The following is a 24674-nucleotide window of genomic DNA, read 5'->3' as shown; positions in this document are numbered from 1 at the left end:
CAATCTGGAAAATTAAAGCTCCACGTAAGCTCAAACACTTCCTCTGGCAGGCCACACCGGGTTATCTCGCAACAGCGACACAACTAAAAGAGAGGCACTGCTCTAGAGAAAGTATATGCGGTCGGTGTGGTGCTGAAAGTGAAACGATTAATCACACACTGTTTGAATGCCCACCTGCTCTACAATGCTGGGCTCTCTCTACCATTCCAACTCCTCCGGGGATTTTCCCGAGTAATTCTTTATATTCAAATTTGGATTTCTTGCTATTTCGCGCCAAAAAAAGGAGGAGTGAACCCAAAAGTGCTGGCTTCATTCCCATGGATCGCTTGGTATATTTGGAAGGCCCGTAATGAGAAGATTTTGAAAGAGAAGGATATTTCGCCATTGGATTCGCTGCAACTCGCTGTAAAGGAAGCGGAAAGTTGGACGTTAGCACAGAGGATAACAGAGGAAACCACCAGGAACACGGAAGAGCAACAAAGATCTGTAAATGGATCAGTACAATCGACACACACAGCTCGATGGAAATGCCAAATAGATGCGTCTTGGACTAATGCCCACGATAGAGCCGGGCTTGGCTTCGTGCTGATCGATGAGGAAGCTCCGGTTCTGTTTGGTGCTACCGGTATTCGTGACATAGCTTCTCCTCTTCATGCAGAAGCTGAAGGATTGATGTGAGCTATGCAGGAACTGCTGAAAACAGGAAACAGAGAGGTGAGGTTCGAGTCTGACTGCGAACAACTGATCAAGCTGCTAAAGGAGGAAGAGGACTGGCCTGCAATGGCACCGGAGTTAGATGAAATAAAAGCCCTATCATCAGATTTTACAGAATTCTCTATATCTCATATTCCAAGATCAATGAATGTCCGTGCCGACACCCTCGCTAAAGGTGGAAGATCACGCGTATTTGGATCTCCTTTTGTCAACTACTTTGCACCGAATTGGCTAGTTCAAGCTGGCCAAGGGGCTGCTAGGTAGTCTTTAAAAGTTTCTATTCGATGTCAAAAAAAAAAAAAAAAATACACAAAATCAACTCATGATTTTTGTGAAATTTTCATTTGCTCTATTCATTCCAAAAGTTTAGATTATTTACGAAAATGCCACCATTATTATATTTTTTGAAAATAAGTTTTTTACTCTCGCATCCTCGTATTCTTCAAATATTTACAATATTGGCATTGACATCAATACACCAACCACCATGAATAACCAATTTAAACCTCTTAATGGACCTAAATATCGATTTTGACTCTTTCTATCTCATTAACTAAAAACAACATCTCTTTCACTTTCTCTCTATATTCATCCAAAAAACAAAGATTTTAATTCTAAATTTTTTAAGGTTCATAGAACCATTCAAGCTCATGATTCGTGGTCATTAACAAGTAGGTTGCTTTGGTGGTGAAATATTGTGTGGTTGGAGAAGTTAAACAAGTTATCTCACTGGTTAAAGCTATGAAATCAATTTTTTTACACAAAAGTCTTCTAGTCAATGCATAGGTTAGTTTCGCAGTTGACTTTATGTGTGTCTTTTAGAGACGACTTCTCTGGAAGTCTTCCGGTTTTCTTTGTTTTCAAAAAAATTAAAGAAGACTTCCCGGTAAGTCGTCTAGGATAAACATGTTAGTTTTGCATTTGATCGGATTGTGTCAAAAATTTGACTTTTTCTAGATGACTTACACGGAATTCGACAACAAAAAAATTAAAATTAATTATTTAATTTTTACTATACGACTTCCAAGTAAGTCGTTTCAGGTTACTTTCGCAACTGAAAAATAAAACTCAAATATTTAATTTTATACGAACGATTTCCATGTAAGTATTCTGGTAGATGACTTACACGGAAGTCTTCCAGGATTTTATTCCGGGATTCTGGTCAAACTTTGGTTATTACAAAAGACTTTTTTGTAAGTCGGATAAAATAAAATATTTTAGTTTTATTTTTCAATTGAAAAAGTAACCTGAAACGACTTACATGGAAGTCATTTAGAAAAAAAAAATATTTAAATTTTATTTTTCTGTTGGACGATTTCTGTGTAGGTCGTCAAGGAAAAATCAAATTTCTGACACAATCCGGTCAAATGCAAAACTAACATGTTTATCCTATACGACTTCCATGTAAGTCGTCTAGGAAAAGTCAAAATTCTGACATATAAAGTCAGTTGAAAAACTAACCTATGCATCGACCAGAAGACTTTCGTGCAAGTCTTCTGGACGACGTCTGTGGAAGTCGTCTACGTCAACGTTTAATAAAATTTTATTTTCTCTAAAACTATAAAGACTTTTTAACGTTTTCTTGTTAATTTATGTATGTTAGTCAATATTGGGGCTCCTGAATGAAATTCATAACTTAATTGGTGATAATTATGAGGTTAACAACATTCATGCTTATTAATGTTTCTAGCTAATGAGAGAAGACTTCCCTAGAAATTTTCTACGTTAGTTCTTGTAAAACTTTTATTTTCAACTTTAAGATATATATTTTTTAACTTTAAAAGTGTTAAGTAACTTCAAGAATATCAAGTCTTACGGTTTAATGTTTCTTCTTAGATCATAAGGTATACTTTTTAATTTTCATGAAATTTGAAATTTTAATCTTTACTTAAGTTGCCCGCTTAAATTTTAATTTCCCGCTTAAATTTCCCCTTTATATTTAAATTTCCCGTTTGAAATTTAAGTCTTCCAAAAAGTCTTATGAGAAGAAGTCTTCCGGAAGACTTCCCAGAAAACTCCTAATGAAACTGTTATAGGTTTGAACGGGAAACCAGTCATTTCATACCCAACATATTACGATATATTCAATTCATACCCGACTTATATAGCAATGCCAAAACATACCTGAACTTATATGGTCGTGCCAAAACATACCTGACTTATAATTTTTTGGCGAAATCATATACCAGTCACCACATCAGCTGCCACATCATCCACTTTTGTTCGTGTGGATGCTACGTCAGCTAATTTTGCTGACGAGGATGTCATGTGTACAAATTTTTTTTTGAAAACACTAAATAGTGTTTTTATAAAAAACAATTTATAGAAAATGTAAAATTTTATAATTTTTTATTATTTAGTAAAATTATCAAAAATTAATTAATTAATTAAATTTTAATATTATATAAGAGATAGATCCTATCACAAACCGTCCTTATAAGAGTTATATATGTGTTGTAATGATTCAAATTCAATGCTAGTGTTGCAGTCTTGTTAGTCTTTATTAATCATGGGTATGTTATCATATTTTTTTCTAAATGTAAACACAACCATGATTAATCAAGAGTAACACAACTCCAACACTAGTATTTAATTTGAATAACTACAACAAATATATAACTCTTATAAGGACGGTATGTGATATGATCAAAATATTTACAAACATCTCTCTTATATATGATTAAATTTTAATTAATTAATTAATTTTTGTTAATTTTACTAAATAATAAAAATTTATAAAATTTTTCATTTTCTATAAATTTATTTTTATAAAAAAACTATTTAGTGTTTTCAAAAAAAGATTCGTACACATGACATCCTCGTCAGCAAAATTAGCTGACGTAGCATCCACGCGAACAAAAGTGGATGATGTGGCAACTGGTGTATGATTTTGCCAAAATATTATAAGTCGGGTATGTTTTGGCAAGACCATATAAGTTTAGGTATGTTTTGGCACGACCATATAAGTCGGGTATGAATTGAACATATCGCGATATGTTGGGTATGAAATGGCCGTTCTCCTAGGTTCGAACTAAAGTAATGTTTGACCTTTTGTGAATTTGACTAAGTTTTCTTGAGAAGTTTTCTCTATTAGTTCTAGTAAATTTGACTAATTTTTTTGTATTATTGTGTTTTGCTATTCAAGTTGTAATAATAACTTCAATATTGTCAAGTACTTTTGGCAAGATTATATTGTAGACATGAACATATCTAACAAAAAAAATTATTAATATCTTTTCAAAATTACAAAAAAATTTACAACTAAAAGAGTATACATACAAATTACAAAACAGACTATAAACAAAACTATTATAGCCCATTCCTCCACAAAGACAAGCTTAGACTCCACTTGACATGAGAGAGGACTTTGTCAGAAGACTTCCAAAAGACTTTCCTAGAAGTCTTCCAAGTCTTTCTCAAATTTGAAAACCATGCATATCCAAAATCATTCAAATGACTTCAAAACATAGAAAAATTTCAAAAATAAGGTAAGAGCTTAAAACAATCGAAAGAATTTTCAAAAATTATGAGCTTTAAGCAACAAGAGGTTACCAAATAAGAAAATATGATTTATAGATCTAGCTTTAAAAGAGTGGAAGATGAGAACCATGTAATAAAAAACCTACAAACAAGATGAATTAATGAGAATGACATGAGACAAAAAATGATAAATTGATATAAAGTTTGGTGTTTACAAAAAATGATAAATTGTGAAAAAGATAAGAGCTTTAAGCATCTAGAGGTTACCAAATGAAGAAAAATCAGACATATAAACTTACCAAAACATTCAAATCTGAAATGGAATAGGAGATATGGGAGAAGACTCCGCCAGAAGTCTTCCAGGAAGTCTTATAGTGCATTAAATGTTAGAAGACTTCCCTCCATGTCTGTCTCAGATCTGAAAAACCTGCATACCCAAAAATATTCAAATGGCTTTAAAACAAAGAAAAACTTCAAAAATAAGATACGAGCTTAAAACAACCAAAATAGTTTTCAATAGGTAAGAGCTTTAAGCAACAATAGGTTACCAAATAAGAAAATATGATTTATAGATCTACTTTTAAAAGAGTGGAATATGAGAACCATGTAATGAAAAACCTGCAAAAACAAAATAAATCAGTGAGAAGACATGAAATAACTATAAATTGGTATAAAGTTTAGTGTTTTTAAGTTCAAAGAGATTAGAGAGAGGTTGGAGAGTTTTAGAATGAGAAATATTACATTTATGTTGCAGCCATTTGAGAGAAATAGAGAGAATGTGTAAATTTTCTTTATAAATGGAGACAAAAATTTCAATAAGGCTAATTTTTTTTTGATTCAGAAGACTTTCAAGTAAGTCTTCTAATCTTGAAAGTCTTCTCAATCGAAAAAATTTAACCTTATTGAAAGTCTTCTAGAAACTAAAATATTTTTAGCAGAAAACTAAAATATTTAACGGGAGTTAGAAGACTTTCAGGGAAATCTTCTAACTGATAAAATACTAATCACCAGAAGACTTCCTGGAAGTCGTCTAGACCCTAAATATAAATCATAAACTCAAATAACTGATTAAATAGAAACAAACACTTCATTAAACTTAAAAAGTGTTTAATATACACAAAACTAAACATATATATATATATGTGTGTGTGTATATGTCAAATTTTAATTTCTCAAAAAATGTTACGCTTCCAAAATCTAACCCTAAGAATACATACAATACTATCACATATGTTGGCAAACCCTAAACCAACGAATATTATGACTCACTACTTTCACTCATCTATGTTGAAAATAATTCAATTTTATTATATTTTAATTTATATCACTTACAACTATTTATAATTACATGATATCAATTTTTTCCCTATCAAAATATTTTTTAAGAAAATTAAAAAATTATTTTTAATATCTACTATATGAGAAGACAAAACCTTAGAGGACTTACAAAATCTCAGAAGACTTTACGGGGTTATATTCGTAAAAATGAAATATTGTTTTTTGTTTGGTCATAAGAGGCTTGTTGTAATTTCACTAGCCTTTTGAGTTACTTTTGCATTTGATTCAAGTTTGAGATACTTTTGGAGGTTAAAATCAAATTTTGAGTCATATTTTTCAAATTCCCCTGATATCAAATTGCATAATGAAAAATTTGGGGCACAAATATGTATTTGTCCCTATTAAACTTTTAATATCTTGTAGAATTTATAATTTTACCTAACTCAAGCAGTGTTTTTCATTTTAGAAAAAGTTTTCACTACTGTTAAAAAGTTATTAAAATTAAGTTAATCTATAGAAGACGGGTTAAAAATAAAGTTGAATTCATTTTAGTTTTAAAACATTTTAAACAATGTAACATAGGTCAGTAATTAATCAACATAATAGAAATAAAATTTAAAGTGGATTTTTTAATTAAAATCAATATCGTAGTTTATAATAACACGATTATTGCACGAAACTGAACTCCGCCAAAATTTAGTTTACAAAAAATAAATCATATACATATATTTAAATATATAATATACATAAATTTTAAGAATGGCCCGTTCGAATATTTATGTCGGGTCCAAAGGGGTTTGGTATCGTAATTTTTAGATAAGTTGCAGATCAATTTTTCGAATACATATATTATTCCCAAGCCTTATATAAGGTTATCAAAAATTAAAACACATATTCTTATAAATAATATTTATATTTTAAATAAAATATTAAAAATAAATAAATTAAAAGAATATGTATAATGATATTTTAAATCTCTACAACTATACGAAGAGATGTATGGGAGAGGAGGAAGGTGCGGGTCCAACTGTGGTTGTGGCAACACTATAGTAGAAACTATTTAGCGGGTCCAAGTGAGAGCTACAGCTTCGTGACTCGGTTTGAACAAGATGGGATCTTATGGGCACAGTCCAATGAAATATTGGTTTTTGTATTAAATTTTTTATTATAAATTTCTTATATAAGTTCCCAAATTATGTAAACAAGGTTTTTTCACTAACTTTCTTAAGAAATGGTTGAAGTCTCCAATATCTCAGATTTGGCTTAGGGTTTGAATCTCCTGAGTTTGTGAGAAGGTTTCCTCAAAGAATCATGGAGATGAGGCGGGGGTTGTCTGGCAACATCTTCACTAGTTTGGAAGATCTTGAGTTCTCTCCATACTCTGTAGATTCTCTAGTAGAGAGGCTTTGAAGAACTGCTTGAGCAACTAGCTGAGTCTGACAATTGAAGAAGAGATGACCTGCATCTCTGTCATGTGTCGGGAATCTTCCAAGTGTTATCATTGGAGAGAAGCATGTGAAGTGAAGAAGAGCTGTTGGGTTTTTCCTCATTAGCCCAAGTTTAATCTTTAATCAAGGTATAACCAAGAAGTCCAATAAGAAGAAATATCTAGAGGAAGAAGAATAGTGTAGAAGATGAAGTGTGTAGAAGATGGAGTGTTCTAGAATTAACTTGTAGTCTCCACTCACTAGTATAAATAGAGATGTCTAATTCACTTGTAATCATCCAAGAATCAAGCAAAGCAATAGAAAGAATTTTATTTTAGAAATAGTTCTAAGACTCTCCAAAAAATCTCCAAACACAAAGCTTTAGTACAAAATCCCCTTTCCAAATACGAAGGCTATCTTAATCACTAACCGTCCACTTTCCATCTTAACCTCTTCAAGAAAATATTATCCGCTAATTTTTCCCAACAGCTGGTATCAGAGTTAGGTTACCGTTATCTTTGAAGAAGTGAAGATGGAGGCCACTGTTACCTTTGAAGGTGACATGTTCAAGCTCACGACGGACAACTTCTCTTTTTGGAAACCGATGATGGAAGATCACCTTTATTGCAAGGAATTGCATGAGCCCTTCATCATGAAGGATAAGCTGGAAGGAAAGGATGATAAAGCATGAGGGATTCTTAATAGAAAAGCAGTTGCCGTAATATGCAAGTATGTTGACCTATCTCTCTTTGAACATGTCTCTACCTACACAAATGCTTTTGAATTATGGACAAAACTTGAATCTATGATTCAAAAGAAAACACCTTGAAACAAAGCTCTTCTTGTTCGACGGTTGGTAAAGTTGGAGTACAAGGATGGCCAGAACATGATGGAGCACTTGAACAATTTCAAGGGGATTGTAAATCAGCTTAACAAAGTTGATATGAAGGTTGAAGACGAAATGCAAGCCCTTTTACTACTTAGTTTACTACCGGAGAGTTGGGACACACTAGTTGTCACTCTAAGCAATTCAGCACCGGAGGGAAAGCTTACCATGGACACCGTCACTGATAGCCACCTAAATGAAGAAGTTCGTAGGAAGGAGCGAGGTTCGAGTTCTTATTCAGAAGCTAACATTGTTGATAGACGGGGTAGAGAAGAGACTCGTGGTCACAGCAGAAGCAGATGACGAGATCAATTTCGAGGAAGATCCAAGTCACGTCCAAGAATTACCTGCTATTATTGTGGTAAGCTGGGTCACATGAAATTGGAATGTCGGTTTTTCAAGAAAGACAAACAAGCCGGTAATATCAAACCAGACCGGTTCAATCCTACAAAGAAGCATGAAGACAAGACTACCACCATTGTGGAAGACCAGAGCGAAGAATTATATCTCGTTGGAGAATGTAATCCTAGCTCTGATGATAGCTCATGGATTGTCGATTCTGGTGCTTCTTTTCACGTCACCCCTCATAGAAGCTTCTTCGCAACCTACCAAAGTGGTGACTTTGGTAATGTTCAAATAGGAAATCAAGGAAGAAGCAAGATCGTTGGAAAGGGGGATGTTATTCTTACATCAAACACATGATGTAAGATAGTTCTCAAAGATGTGAGGCATGTTCCCAACATTCGACTCAATCTCATATCAACTGGGAAGCTTGATGATGCCGGTTTTGATAGCCACTTTGGAAGTTGCAAATGGAAGCTAACCAAGGGGAGTTTAATCATGGCTCGAGGAAGAAAAGAAGACTCTTTATATGTAACACAAGCCAAGCTTTGCAAGAACGAAGTAAATGTTGCAAGTGATGACATGGATATATGGCACCGAAGACTCGGGCATATGAGTGAGAAAGGTTTAAACATACTTTCTCGCAAGAAACTTCTTTCTGATATGAAAGGTCTCTCTTTCTCACCATGTCAAGATTGCTTAGCCGAAAAAAAACATAGAGTCGCTTTCCGAAGATCGTCTACGCCGATGAGAAGAAAGCATATTCTTGATCTTGTGCATACTGGCTTATGCTCCATGTCCGAGAAATCCAAAGGAGGGGCATCATATTTCGTCACCTTTATTGATGACCATTCAAGGAAGATATGGGTATACCTTTTGAAGTCAAAAGATCAAGTTCTTGATGATTTCAAGGAGTTTGTAGCCCAAGCAGAACGAAGTACGGGTCAAAAACTCAAGTGTGTTTGATCTGACAAGGCGGAGAGTATCGGGGTCCCTTTGAAGCGTTTTGCAAAGCTCATGGAATCAGAATGGAGAAGACAACACCAAAGACGCCACAACTGAACGGGCTACCTGAAAGAATGAATCAAACTATCACAGAAAGAGGTTCGGTGCATGCTCTCTCACGTTAAACTACCCAAACCATTTTGGGGAGAAGCCATAAAGACTGCAGTGAATGTCATAAATCTTACACCATCAGTTCCTTTGGAAGGCGATGTCCCGAAGGAAGTTTGGTCGGGTAAGAAGGTCTCTTACAACCATTTGAAGGTGTTCGGTTGCAGAGCGTTTGTACATATACCTAAGGATAAACGAGCCAATCTAGACTCCAAGACTAAAGAGTGCATCTATCTTGGGTCACCAAGAGATGATTTCGGTTATCGGATTTAGGATCTGGTTAACAAAAAAGTTATCCGGAGCAGAAATGTTGTTTTCTTCGAAGATCAAACATTCGAAGACATCAACAAATCAAAGAAACCAAAGCTAAGGGTTGTATGGAATGAAGATTCTCATAAACCTCAAGATCATGAACAAGTGATTGGAGATGATGGCGAAGGGGATCCCATCATGGATCCAAATGGTGATGAAAGTGAAGAAGAAGATCAAGTGGAGCCAGAGGAAGAACATGAGCCAAGAAGGTCTGGAAGAGAGACAAGACCATATGTAAGATATTATCGAGATGAGTATGTTAATCTTACAGATGAGGGGGAGCCTCAAAGCTATGAAGAGGCCATAGGAGACACTCATAGAGATGAAAGGTTGAAGCTATGCAAGATGAAATGCAATCCTTGCATGATAATCACACTTATGAGCTGACGAAGCTACCAAAAGGAAAGAGAGCCTTGAAGAACAAGTGGGTGTACAGGTTGAAGTATGAGGAGAGAAGCTCAAATCCAAGATACAAAGCTCGAATGGTTGTGAAGGGATTCAACCAGAAGAAAGACATAGATTTTGAAGAAATATTCTTTCCAGTAGTAAAAATGTCCTATATCCGAGTTGTTCTTGGTCTAGCAGCGGTTCTAGACTTAGAGATTGAACAACTCGATGTCAAGGCTTTTCTACATGGTGAACTCGAGGAGGAGATCTATATGGAACAACCTGAAGGATTCAAGGTTCCAGGAAAAGAAGACTTGGTGGGCCGATTAAAGAAGAGTCTTTATGGCCTCAAGCAAGCCCCGAGACAATGGTACAATAAGTTTGACTCCTTCATGGTGGATCATAACTTCAAGAAAACCAAGAATGATCATTGCGTTTTCATAAAGAGGTACGAAAGCGGCGACTTTCTCATATTTTTGCTCTATGTTGACGATATGTTAATTGTGGGCCAAGATCGCAACAAGATAGCCGCATTGAAGAAGGATTTGGGATGGTGTTTTGCGATGAAAGATCTGGAGCAAGCGAGAAAGATTCTCGGAATGAAGATCACTCGGGATAGACCAAAGAAGATTTTATGGTTGTCCCAAGAACGATATGTTGAAAGGGTGCTGGAGAGATTCAACATGCACAAAGCAACGCCGGTGAGCACTCCACTTAGTGGACATTTCAAGCTAAGTTTGAAGCAAAGTCCAACAAGTGAGAAGGAAAAAGGGGAAATGAAGACTACCCCATATGCATCAGCAGTGGGTAGTCTCATGTATGTTATGGTGTGCACCATACCCGACATTGCCTATGTTGTAGGAGTTGTGAGTCGCTTTCTAGCGAATCCAGGAAAGGAGCATTGGAAAGCAGTTAAGTGGATCATACGCTATCTACGAGGCACAATGAAGAAGTGTCTATGTTTTGGCAACGGAAAATTGGATTTGAACGGTTACACCGATGCAGATTGGGCTGGTGATAAAGATTCAAGGAAATCGACATCAGGATTTGTGACTACCTTTGCAGGGGGAGCTGTTTCATGGCAGTCAAAGCTACAAAAGTGTGTTGCCTTATCCACCGTGGAAGCGGAGTATATCGCAGCAACGGAAGCGTGCAAGGAGATGCTATGGATGAAGAACTTCTTGCTTCAGTTGGGAGTAAAGCAAGACAAGTACAACATGCTATGTGACAACTAAAGTGTTATTCACTTAGCAAAGAATCCAACGTTTCACTCTCACTCAAAGCACATCGATATCCGACATCATTGGATCCGGGAAGTTCTTGAAGAGAAGCTCATACGTCTTGACAGGGTACATACTGATAAAAACTGGTCTGACTTTATGACCAAGGTATTGCCGATCAAGAAGATTGCTGCAAAGGCACGGGTATAGCGGCGGTTTCGGGCTAAATCGGGAAGGGGGAGATTTGTTGGGTTTTCCCTCATTAGCCCAAGTTTAATCTTTAATCAAGCTATAATCAAAAAGCCCAATAAGAAGAAATATCTAGAGGAAGAGGAAGAATAGTGTAGAAGATGAAATGTGTAGAAGATGGAGTGTTCTAGAATTAACTTGTAGTCTCCACTCACTAGTATAAATAGGGATGTCTAGTTCACTTGTAATCATCCAAGAATCAAGCAAAACAATAGAAAGAAAACATTTTAGAAAGAGTTCTAAGACTCTCCAAGAAATCTCCAAACACAAAGCTTTAGTGAAAAATCCCCATTCCAACTACGAAGGCTATCTTAAACACTAACCGTCCACTTTACATCTTAACTTTTGAAGAAAATATTATCCGCCAATTTTCCCAACAACAGCCTCGTCTGTGCTAAGTCTGCAAGGAGCTTTTCGCCCTCGGCAATGAAACCACACAGCTTCCACGTCTCCATCTATACCATGGTCAGTGTATTGTACCTTGGCTAAGTGCCCGTAACTCCTGCCCTCTCTGCCGGTTCGAGCTACCAACAGATGATAAAGACTACGAGGAGCATAAGCAGAATGTGGTGGATGTGAGCGAGGATAGATCCTCCTCTGATGATGATGTTCGCACAGAGGTTTGGGGAAGAGGATCATGATGTAGAGAGGTGAGAGTGAGGCTGATGATGTGAGCAGAGTTAGGAGAAGAAGATGGCTATTTCCGGCTGCTGCACAAGTTGCGAGTCTAGTGGGTGTTGTGCTGGCAATGTGGCTAAGCAACCCGCAGAGGAGGGATATAGTAATCTCTCACAGCCAAAGGGAGAAGAGGACCAGAAGATGGATGCCTTTTTTTTCTGACCGCTGATGATGCTACATGGATATTGACTTTGTGTTGTTTGCACAAGTTAGTTTAATTGAGGTTTAAACCTTTTTAAAGCACAAGTCAGAAACTATAATATACTTTGATTTATTAAGAGCAAACAAGAGGAAGGTCGCTCAGCTCATGTGGCATTACACAAGAAATTAAAAAAAAAAAAAAGGGAAGAATCTAGAAGAGTATGTTGATATACAATACCATCCATCCAGCCATTGAGAAGATGGCAAAGATGTGAACCCAGAAGAGCACAGCAGCTGACTCCCTTCCACATCCTCTAAGGTTGGCAACAGCACCTGAGAGCACAGAGGTAGGCATTGTGTGTTGTAGAAGTAATACAAACCTAAACATCTTGTCATCAGTTGGAAGGAACCCAAGTTTGTCTGCTAATGTCACTATCCCTAGCCCTGCTGGTGGCACCAACACCAACCGTCCAACTATAATCGCCGCTGTTGTCTTGAAACCAAGTTTAGAACTTCCTGGTCCTGTAAAATGTTTTGTACAAGGAAGTTCCAGTAAGATGGGCTAAAAAAAGATCTATATGGAAATGAGAGAGGAGCCATCCTTACCGTTGATGAGATTCCCACCAAGTGCCAGCAAGATGCACGGTATCATGGCGTCCCTAAAGTTTTTAAATGTTATATTAACGTATTGATTCGAAGAAGACAAATAAAGAGTACTGTACTTACCCAAGAATCATGCAACTGTCTGTGAAGAAGAAAAGAGGTGAATTGTTTGTGAATATCAACTTCTTTGTGAAAGGTATTGCACCAAGTATCATGGCAAGAATCTGGAAGAAAACAAATAAAACTTGTCTTTTTTAGTTAGTAAATGTAATTGCAAGGTCTCTTGTTTCATCAGATTGTCAGAATAGTACAGGCGAGAGATACTTACAGAAGAAATTATTGCAGGTTGGATGATTTGCTTTAGTTTCAACTTCTCATAGAGGTAAACAAAGATCTGTGTAATCTTTGAATCCACTCTTCCTACAGGGAGGCGAGCTTGAGCGGGTGGAGTGTCCTTGGGATGGTTTTGAGTAAGCAAGGGGACTTGCTCTGGAGAAGCAGCATCTGCTTGTACGTTTTTCAAAGGTAGATTTTCTTCTTCACCATCGAAACCTTCGGGGGGAGGAGTGAACATCTGGTACACATATGTGTAGAGGATGATGGCACCAACCTAAAATTAATAGTTTATTAAAAAGTCTCTGAATGATCATGGAAAGTGACATGAATGCTACATGTTGAAAAGCGTACCCATTGACCAAAAGAGATATAGGCAGTGCCATCAATGCTACATTTTTCAGAGTCACCAAAAGGGTTGGATTTGTCCCTACATAGAGCCGCTAGTAACACAAGAGGGACATTGCCAATGTTACCTGAAAACAAAAGACAGATAAAACTGAGATTACAAGCCACAGAGGACAGAGCAGACACAGACAAGAAAAGGGTTCTAACCAACTCCGATTTGTATGATTGTAAACTTGAAATAAGGGTAAGGAGGCCGAATAATGGTAGCAACAAGGAAGCCTATTAACGATCCTGAGATTGTACCAAGAACAACGTTAACCGGAATGAACCACCTGAAACAAATCAAAAGAATAAAAATCATAAGAATATGCCTTTAATGGACCCTATAGAAAGAGACTTGAGGAAAAGCAACAAAACCATTGAAGCATCTTGTGGAGAGTGACGGCTTGCCCGAGCTGGGAAAAGATCAAGCATGGAAGCAGAAGCGTGAAGACCAACTGTAATATTACGGAACATGACACACACTTGTTGAGACAGAGAAGCAAACACTGGAGATGAAATCAAAGAAAGAAAGGTTTACCCCGTTCAAGAGTTTTCTTCCGGAGGGAGGCAAGATGTTGACGTATTTGGAGGCCATGAGAAGACCCAAGAAGCACATGGTGAACACTTTAGCTATTGGCATCACAGCGATCTTGATTGTACCCAGTACCGATTCACCGGCAGCAACCGCCGTTGGCATATCCATGAGATCGGAGAGGATCCGCGTTATCATTCCTACAAACACCAAAGACAAAAGCAGCGACGAGTTGACTTTGGGTCGAAATCTGAGAGAAATCTGGAGACGGAAGACAAAACAGAGAACTGATGAGTAGTTTGTTTGTGATGATGATTCTATAAGAGAGAGAGAGGAATCAAAAGACTTCTCTCGCGAAAGATTCTCTTTCTCTTTGCCACGTGTTTCTTTTTAAAGTTATTCCTTTCCCTTTCCTAGCCCAAAAGGCCCAATTCAATTAATTATTTATTCCGTTTCCTTTTCTAGTTACTTTACACAAAAAGCCAAAAGGTTTGAAAGTTCCCAATAATAATAATCTGGGTATAGCATGTTTGATTGTATTAAACCAAAGTGTGATTTAATGTTTAATACTTCATTAAATAGAAGTTTCTATCATGTAAATGAATCAATCTAAGTGTTCTAGATCTATGGAAGCTTATTGATTGTTTGCTTTACACTCTGACTTGGAATATTATTGCTTTATATCAATTTCCTTATACCCATAGGTTCATACTTATACTTGATTGAAAACTTGCTTATTCTTGAGTAGTCCGAGCTGATTTCATTTGAATTGGATCTTGTTTGAGTTATTGATTAGTAAATTAATCACAATGACTCTTATTTGCTTCGATCAAGTGATGGTTTTTCATTCTTAGTGATTAGATTCATCTTTGGTTGGATCGACACCTCTCTTATATTACAACAACTATTGAACTTGCAATTAGACTATAAGAAAATCTAGACTTAATCCTTATCAAGAGGCAAGGGGCGAAGAGAAACAGCCGTTTAAAGATGGTGAAGACAGAAATAAATAAACAAAAATATATAATATGTAAAAAAAATAAATGAACATGTAAGAAAACCCCAAAATACAATTATAAGATAAGAGGACTGTTAGGAAGACATACATATAAAAGGATTCGTGTTCAAAATCTTTTTATTTTTTCCTTTATATAAAATTCTTTTTTGACCATTTTTGTATATATAGTCATTAAACAAAAAGTTATTACATCTAATAAGTAAATTCTCTATATGGCCAAAATTTCTTTATCAAGCATCAATAAATAGAAATAGTAAATTAGCATGTGTTAATCTATCTTAAAAATTATGAATCTAATTCATCAATATACAATCCTTATACAAACTTAACTATTTAGTATAAGCATTTCAAACTCGGATCAAGCAGTGTGGTACGCTTTCGGGCTATTTCGCTCTGTAGCATTAAGTGTGCTTCTTCCGGAGCCGACCGAATCAGCCGATAAGGCTTATCAAAAAAAAAAATTATTTAGTAGTTTTTGTTAATATTGTCATAGTCATTAATCACGTTCTAACGAACATATATTATTGACACAAAAATAAAATAAGTACTAGATTATGATCTGCCCTTCCAAAGGGCGGGTAAATCTTTTGTTTATACTTTTTTTGAAAAATTTATTTTCATATTAAAATTTTTGTAATCATATTTGTGTTTAATATTAATTTAATTTTATAAAATAATTCTTTAAATAAATGAAATACATAGTTGGACATAATATTTATCAATAAGTCATGATACTGTTTAATAGAATAAATGAAAAAATAACACTCAAAATAATATCACACAACTTCTAAAGAAAGAAACAAAAGAAAAACAATTTAAAACACATCATGCTTGTACAGCAGTGGTTTCAGTTAGAGTTAGACAATTTTCTCAAATCTTTACAGTTAATTAAAAAATAAGAATCCAAAAAACCTGCAAACTCCTTGATTTAAAGAGACGGTTAACTATAACCTTAACTGGTTTTAAAATTCCCCATCTCTATTTGACTTGTGGTTTGGACCTCGTTGCTAGAACTCGACGGGTACAGTCCATACTCACAGGTTGTACTCTTGAGTTCCAAGTGCCATTTTCCTAAACTTCTTGATTTCATCATTGTATTGGCTCGAGTCTAAGTCAATGCTTCCTCCATATGAGATGTATACATTGCTTTGACCCGGTCTCATCCATTAGTGAAGTTCTGATAGTGAAACGTTTCCTTCTAAAGCATGCAGAATCTGCTTGTTTTTCTCACAAAAAATTATTAACATATATACTTAAGACTATATATATTTTGCAACGTGAAAAAAAAAAATTAATGGCGGACTCCTAAGAGAAGAGAAAGGATGAAGTAAATTATAACTTCGCTCATGTGAGGTCTGTGGCGAGGGGGATGGCGGCGAACACGACATAGCATAACCAAAATGCGAGCCATCTCCTGTCTATCGTACTCTTATTCATATTTGTATTAGTTAAATCCTCAAGTCTTCTTCGTATATTATAATATTATATTAGTTTGATTATTTTTATTAAAAAGAAACAATAGACTATAATTAAAAGATATTGGAATATACTTTAAATAGGAAGAATCTAAACATTTTATTTACAAATCGTAATGGTTTCTTTACAAAAATTTTAACATAACAAATTTTCAAATATTTGGCATTTGTTGTTGCAGTTTTTACTCAAACATTGCAGTAATATAGGAAGTTCAAACAAACATGGAAATATCCATTTTTATATTTCTTTTAATTATAATATAAGATTATATAAATTTTCGCTGACATTGTCACTTTGACCCGAACACAAGCAGCCATGCGAGATGTATCGATAGGTCTCAATTATAGGATTATCTATTGTTGATCTAGAAACATGTGATTTGATACCAATTAAGGTCCTTCTTCAAATTAAAGAGAATTTACCAAAAACAAACTAAGAACACACTTTTCTTTTGGTAGTTAAGACTACCTCTTTTTAGGGTTTTCATTGATTTAAATAGAAAAGATATTGGAGTCATTAACTCTTACAAAACAGGAATAATGGAAACATGGAGTCACAACTCCTAACAAAAGATAACGTGAAACAAAGTGGAGAACTATTTCCTAAAGAATAGTTCTATTATTTGAATAAGTAAAACCAAAGAACCGGAGAAGCCACGTTATTGCCTTGTGACATCCTATCAATACTCCGACCGTCGAAAGAACCTTGTCCTCAAGGTTCGTGGTGAAGGCGAATAGGGGAGAACTTGACTTTAATTTCTTCTCTTCCTCCCATGTTGATTCCTCTAGTCGTAGCTTTTGTTCACGAACTATAATCTCCACGACCTACCAACTGATTCCATGGTTCATTACTGGAGACAATTTTTTTTTTTTTTTGAATAACAAAGAAATATGAGATTTTTTTTTTTTTTTGAAAATTGAAAAACAATGGAAGATTACAGATTTTAATTCATACAAAAGAAAGGATGCTGAACTTGATCAACAAACCCGAAAAGAAGAAAATGGTGAAAAGAAAAATCGCTGGATAGATCTCGATGATCGTTGATTCCGAAGAATGACCGCTCGTCAAGGATTCTTGATAACAGTTGATTCACGAAGAATACCGATAACAAAGAAGATGAAAAAATATAAAAAATTTGATACCACAAAGTGGTCCGGATCAAAAACATAACATGCTCTTATACCAATTGATAGGTCTCAGTTATAGGATTATCTATTGTTGATCTAGAAACATGTGATTTGATACCAATTAAGGTCCCTCTTCAAATCAAAGAGAATTTGCCAAAAACAAACTAAGAACACACTTTTCTTTGGATAGTTAAGACTACATCTTTTTAGGGTTTTCATTGATTTAAATAGAAAAGATATCGGAGTCATTAACTCCTACAAAACACGAATAATGGAAACATGGAGTCACAACTCCCAACAAAAGATAACGTGAAATAAAGTGGGGAACTATTCCCTAAAGAATAGTTCTATTATTTGAATAAGTAAAACCAAAGAACTGGAGAAGCCACGTGATTGCCTTGTGACATCCTATCATGTATACAAACACCCAATCTTTTTTTTTTGACTAAAACAAACACCCAGTCTTACTAACATTGCAAATGAAATGTATATATTATTTAGCATTGGTAAAATGAAAGAGCATATATAAAAAATTTTTGCTATATTATTAACATTTTATAAAATGAATTTATTGGACCACTAAAGAGGAATGAATTAAAGAACAAAATAATAACGGAAGAGAATATTTGAAAGTGCATAGGTCCCTTAAGGTTAGACGTGAAGAGTTTGTTGTCATATGGTTATATATTTTGTAAGAAGTGAAGAGTTTCTTGTCATAGTCACCAAGGTTAGAACTGAGTAAGATCGGGTATTAGTTTTTAAACAATAACGAAACTATATGGTCGCATATTTTGTAAGGAGGAGTAATTGATGAGTATTTAGTCATGCAAATTGTTTAGATAATTGATGAGTATATCGTATAGGTTAATTATGGTTAGTGTATTAGAAAAGAATAATACTTAAACATGTTATATATTGTATTGTATAAAAAAATTATAAGGAATGTTATATTTATTTCTAATGAAAAATGAATAGGTCTAAAACTTAAATGACAACTCTTTAAGTAGATAAAAAGTAGGACCTTAAATTAGTAGATTAGATAATCAGACATGGTTAATCTAGTGAATCTATCATTTAGGAGACAACTAATATGAAAGTGCAACGTTTTTTAAATTTTATCTTAAACTTTTTTTAATTAATTTTTATATGTTAGATCGACCTCCACCAAACATGGAAAAATGTTATCAAAATATTCAAATTTTGACTCATCATTTAGTCCAATATATCAATATTTCGTCATTGCTATTAAAGTATTCATTCAGATTTAAATCAATAATTATTTAAGTGTTTTGAAATTTTGTGGTGACACAATGTGTTCCTCTTTTTTTTTTGACAAACGTAGAAAACTGTTATCCTTACTTCCCTAAATAAGAGTATCATCCTTGATCAATCCTAAATTATAGACATCAAATTTATTAGTTTCCAGTTTTTTTTTTTTTTTTGGTTAAAATCAACTAAATCATCACCACCTAAAGAATTTTTTTTCCCAATATTTTTTTTTTTTTGAAAAGAAAAAGGGTTAAATCCGGCTCTATTAAAAACACAGACCTAAACTCCTGGTGGAGGTACAACCCACAGATAGACCCTCTCCTGGGCAATCAAATGAACCAAAAGCAATAGCTCTTATCCGTATGGCCAGCGGGTTTCGAACCAAGGTTTGTCGTATTGGGTTTATTCCCTCAAGCATCACTGGACTACCACCGCCGGTTATTTTCTCAATTTTTGCTGATAAGTATATTTCTCATCGACTATATATATTATTCATCTAAAAAATCACATATTTGGAGTGCAAGTAGGCTACAGCACTTCTACATAAAAAAATAAGAATAAATGTAAACTAGGGTTTTCTAAATTAATTTAAAGGTATCAAAATCCATAATTCCATTTATACCTCAGGATTTTTTTTTCTTTTTTTGAAAAAAAACATTCTACCTCGGGACTTTACAAGTGAGGATAACGGCTCCTGGCAATTAATTATTCATTCAGTTTCTTTAATGATATTTAGAGGTTACTTTACCCATAAATATTCAAAGTTACCAATAAATAATGTGAGAAAAAAAATCATCAACCTAACTAAATAATTCTAACTAATTTTTTCATCTTGACTTTAAATAATTATAATTAATTAATTTTTTTAATAATATTCTCCAAACTCAGGTTTTATGAAACCAAAAATAATTTAATAAACAAATTAATTAAACTAATAACTATTTTAGATTAAATATTTTTTATTAAAATAATTTTAAAATTGAATATTTTAATTGTCTTTATATGTTTACAGTAATTTTATATATAACCAAAGAACCGAATTATTTAAATCGAAAAGATAATGACCTATATTTTTGAAGATTAAAAAACCCAAATAATTAAGACTAAACTGAATAATTGAACTCATCCCTAACTTAAAACAGTAACTTGTAAAGAGGATTTATCAGCTAATCGATCAGACTAATCCTTAAAAATTAGCAAGATTGACATATCTTTAGTAAATCTTCATAAATATCAAATAGATACATATAGTATATTTTAAATGCAATCTTTGAGTTTTTCAAAAACATTTTATCGGGTATCTAAGAGCATGCCCATTGGTCATTGCTAATATCCATAGGGTATTTCAGCAATTTTTTTCAAAAAATAAAATATGATAGAAACACAGGAGAATATATCATTTCAGATACGGGGTTTTTGCCAAAACTAACCCACAACTTGATTTTAATCCCAAACCTATACCCAAACTTGAATCAAATGCAAAACTAACCTAAAAGCCTAGTGAAATTACAGCTCAACCCCTTGTGACCAAACAAAAAAACAGAAGTCATTTTTACGAATATAGCCCCAGTAAATCGTCTGAGTCGTCTGAGATGTTGGAAGTCGTCTGGACGACTGAAGTGTAAGTCGTCTGGTACCAGTTTATTTTAAAAATAATTTATAAATCTTGTAAAAAAATATTTTGATGCGTGAAAAATAAAAATCAAGTAATTATAAACAGTTTTAAGCCCTGTTCGGGAACGCGCTAGGCGCTAGTCGGGCGGTCGGGTTGGGCCTAGCGCCTAAAGAGAAAATCGGGGATTAATCGGAAATTATGCGGGGCGGAATTTTTAGATGGTTTACTATGTTATAAACATGTTAATCTTTAATTGTGTATAACATTAATACATTTTCATGTTTAAGATTGTATAAAACACACAAATAGAATATATAAACTTAATATAGTGTAATTTTCATCAAAATTATGAATATAAATGATATTTATAAAATTTTAGATCAAATAAATAAATAAAAATATTATTAAAAAAAAAAAATAAATAAATAAATAAAAAAATAGATTAGGCGGCCGCCTAGGCGGCTAGGCGACTAGGCGGTCATTTAGGCGGTCTAGGCGGAAAAAAATCGGATATCCGATTTTTTAAACCGGTTTGGCATAAATCGGGGCGGAAAAGTGACGCGTAACGCCTAGGCGGCTAGGCGGCCGAGTTTTAGAACATGGGTTTTAAGTGATATAAATTAAGATATGATAAAATTGATTTGTTTTGAAGATAGATGAGTGGAAGTAGTGAATCATGAAATACTTTGGTTTAGGAGTTTGGCAAACATATGTTGTAGTATTGTATGTATTGTTAGGGTTAGATTTTGGAAAACTAAAATGTTTTTTTCAAAAATTAGTTTTCACCTATTTGTGTTTATTTCAGTGTATAGTAAACATTTTTCAAGTTTGATTTGGTTTTATGAAGTGCTTAATTAGATAAATAAGTTTAGGGGTTATGTTTAGGGTGTGGACGACTTATATTTCAGTCGTCTATTGAATAATTTACCCGGACGACGTATATTTCAGTCGTCCACATCGTACCGAACCTTTAATTTTACCAATGTACGTTTTAACCTAACCGAATCATTTTACTCGGACGACTTACATTTCAGTCGTCTGGTGAAGAAATTAAAACAGACGACTTACATGTAAGTCGTCCAAATATTCCCGCCTAAAATTTTTTTTAAAAATTATTTTCCCGCTGAAATAATTTAAACCAGACGACTTACTTGTAAGTCGTCTGGAAAATCTTCTATTTTAGTTTCCCGCTAAAAATATTTAATTTCCCACTAAAAATATTAAACTCTTCTAGACGACTTACATGTAAGTCGTCTGTTTTAATTTCTTCAACAGACGACTGAAATGTAAGTCGTCTAGGAAGTCGTATGAGTCAAAAATATTTAACCTAATTGGATTTTTTGTCTCCCTATATAAAGAAAAATTTACACATTCTCTCTCCTCCCTCAAATGGCTGCAACAAAAATGTAATGTTCATCATTCTAAAACTCTCCAACCTCTCTCTAATCTCTTTGAATTGAAAACACCAAACTTTATATGAATTTTTCAGTTTTGTCTCATGTATTTCTTACTAATCTATCTCTTTTGCAGGTTTTTAATCAAATGGTACTCATCTTCCACTAATTTAAAGGTAGATCTATTAATTTTAGATATGTATTTTTGTGTGTTCTATAAATGTAGATTTATCTAATTTTCCACTCATTTTCTCTATTTTTAAGTCATTTGAACGTTTTTGGATATGCAGGTTTTTCAGATCTGGATTTGATATGTAGGTTTTTCAGATCTGGAAGACTTTTGAGACGACTTACTTGTTAGTCGTCTGGAAGTCGTCTGGAAGTCGGCTGGACTTCTTGGAAGTCTTCTGACAAAGTCGTCTGGACTTCCAGGAAGTCGTCTGGATTTTTCTGAGCGTTTTGGTAAGTTCTTATGTCTGATTTTTCTTCATTTGGTAACTTCTTGTTGTATAAAGTTCTTACTTTTTTCCCAAACTAAAACTCTCCAAACCCACTCTAATCTCTTTGACTTGAAAACACCAAACTTTATATGAATTTTTCAGTTTTGTCTCATGTCTTTCTTACTAATCTATCTTTTTTGCAGGTTTTTAATTAGATGGTACTCATCTTCCACTAATTTAAAGGTAGATATATTATTTTTAGATATGTATTTTTGTGTGTTCTGTAAAGGTAGATTTATCTAATCTTCCACTCATTTTTCTGTTTTTAAGCCATTTGAACGTTTTTGAATATGCAGGTTTTTCAGATCTGGATTTAATATGCAGGTTTTTCTGATCTGGAAGACTTCTGGGACGACTTACTTGTTAGTCGTCTGGAAGTCGTCTGGAAGTCGTCTGGAAGTCGTCCGGAAGTCGTCTGAAAGTCGTATGGACTTCCTAAAAGTCGTCTGGACTTCCTGTAAAGTCGTCTGGAAGTCGTCTGAACTTCCTAAAAGTCTTCTGACAAAGTCGTCTGAACTTCCTGGAAGTCGTCTGGACTTCTTAGAAGTCGTCTGGACTTCTTAAAAGTCGTCTGGTCTTGTCTACTCAAGTGGAATCCAAGCTTGTCTTTGTAGAGGAATGATCTATAATAGTTTTGTTTGTGGTATGTTTTGTGAATTGCATGTCTACTCTTTTAGTTATGAATTTTTTGTAAAATCAGTAATAATGTTTTCCAAGATGTATTAAATGTGCTAACAATGTGTTTACACATTTACAAATCAATGAAATAATAGACTTCAGTAGCCTTTTTCTTATCTTTGGATCTCTCATATGCAATAATAAACTCCAATGGCCTTTTTTCATCTTAATAAACAAGAATGTTGGTAGCTTCATATTGATACAACATTTTGAGAAGCATTTAACCCTTCTTCCAACTCATAACAATAGTCATCATTATTGTCTATAACAATAATAGTTAAGAGATAGAAACAAATAATAGTAACTAGTCAAAGCATATCATATTTTTTTATAAGTTTACGTTGAAAAACTTAGTCAAATTTAGTAAAACTAAGGGAGAGAACATATTTTGTAAATATGAGTTTTACATATCTTGAAGTTAATTATCACTCTTAAAAATACAAGTTATTCAAAAACTAACGTAGAAGACTTAAAAACTAGCGGAGAAGACGCGGACGACTTCAATCTAAGTTGTCCAGACGACTAAACTATACGTCGTCTGGTCAACGCAGATGTTATTTTTGCAATTGACTTTGAAATCTGTTATTTCGGACGACTGAAAAATAAGTCGTCTACTATTGTTTGGTTAAAAAAAAACTCCAAAAAAGCTAGACTACTTACATTTCAGTCGTCATAGGTTAGTTTTGCATTTGACTGGATTATTTCAGAAGTTTGACTTTTCTGGACGACTTACATTTCAGTCGTCTAGTGAAAATTAAAATAATAATATTTTTTTTAAAGTAGACGACTTACAGTTAAGTCGTCATAGGTTAGTTTTGCAATTGAAAAAAAAAACTTCAAGATTTAATTATATACAGACGACTTATAATTCAGTCGTCCACGAGACGACTGAAATGTAAGTCGTCCAGGATTTACGAGGTTTGACCAGAATCTCGGAAAAAAATCCTCGACGACTTACAAGTAAGTCGTCTGGTGGATGACTAAATTATAAGTCGTCTGTGTATAATTAAATCTTGAAGTTTTTTTTTTCAATTGCAAAACTAACCTATGACTACTTAGTTGTAAGTCGTTTACTTTTAAAAAAATATTATTATTTTAATTTTCGACAGACGACTGAAATGTAAGTCGTCTGGGGAAGTCAAACTTCTGTAATTATCCAGTCAAATGAAAAACTAACCTATGACGACTGAAATGTAAGTCGTCTAGGTTCTTTGGAAATTTTTTTTGAAACCAAACAATAGTAGACGACTTAACTTTCAGTCGTCTCAGGTTACAGATTTCAAAGTCAATTGCAAAAGTAACCTTTGCGTTGACCAGACGACTTCCAGGTAAGTCGTCTACAGCCAGACGACTTCCAGTTAAGTCGTCTACAGCCAGACGACTTCCCAAGTAAGTCGTCTGACGAACAAATCTGGAAAAAAAACTCGATGTCATACCTTAAATTGGTGAGATAAGTTCCTTAGCATACATAAGGCTTCTCCAAGCACACAGAATCACAAACGAAAGTCACCC

The 24674-nt window shown here is 34.2% G+C and overlaps 1 protein-coding gene across 1 annotated transcript; it reads right to left on the bottom strand.

Moving 5' to 3' along the window:
- Window positions 1–12336: 12336 nt before the first annotated feature.
- BNAC05G25100D (protein PIN-LIKES 6) lies at window positions 12337–14444 on the bottom strand. Its single transcript, XM_013838126.3, has 8 exons — window positions 14092–14444; window positions 13929–14008; window positions 13719–13843; window positions 13518–13639; window positions 13159–13440; window positions 12954–13054; window positions 12834–12886; window positions 12337–12749 (listed from the first exon to the last, which is right to left on the bottom strand). Exons 1-8 carry the CDS (start codon window positions 14281–14283, stop codon window positions 12439–12441), a joined length of 1266 nt encoding a protein of 421 aa, XP_013693580.1. The 5' UTR covers window positions 14284–14444; the 3' UTR covers window positions 12337–12438.
- Window positions 14445–24674: the final 10230 nt, after the last annotated feature.

Source organism: Brassica napus, chromosome C5, assembly GCF_020379485.1.
Source record: "Brassica napus cultivar Da-Ae chromosome C5, Da-Ae, whole genome shotgun sequence".
NCBI lineage: Eukaryota > Viridiplantae > Streptophyta > Magnoliopsida > Brassicales > Brassicaceae > Brassica > Brassica napus.
Note: the sequence above shows the minus strand (reverse complement) of the source record. Positions and strands in the feature narration are given on the sequence as shown.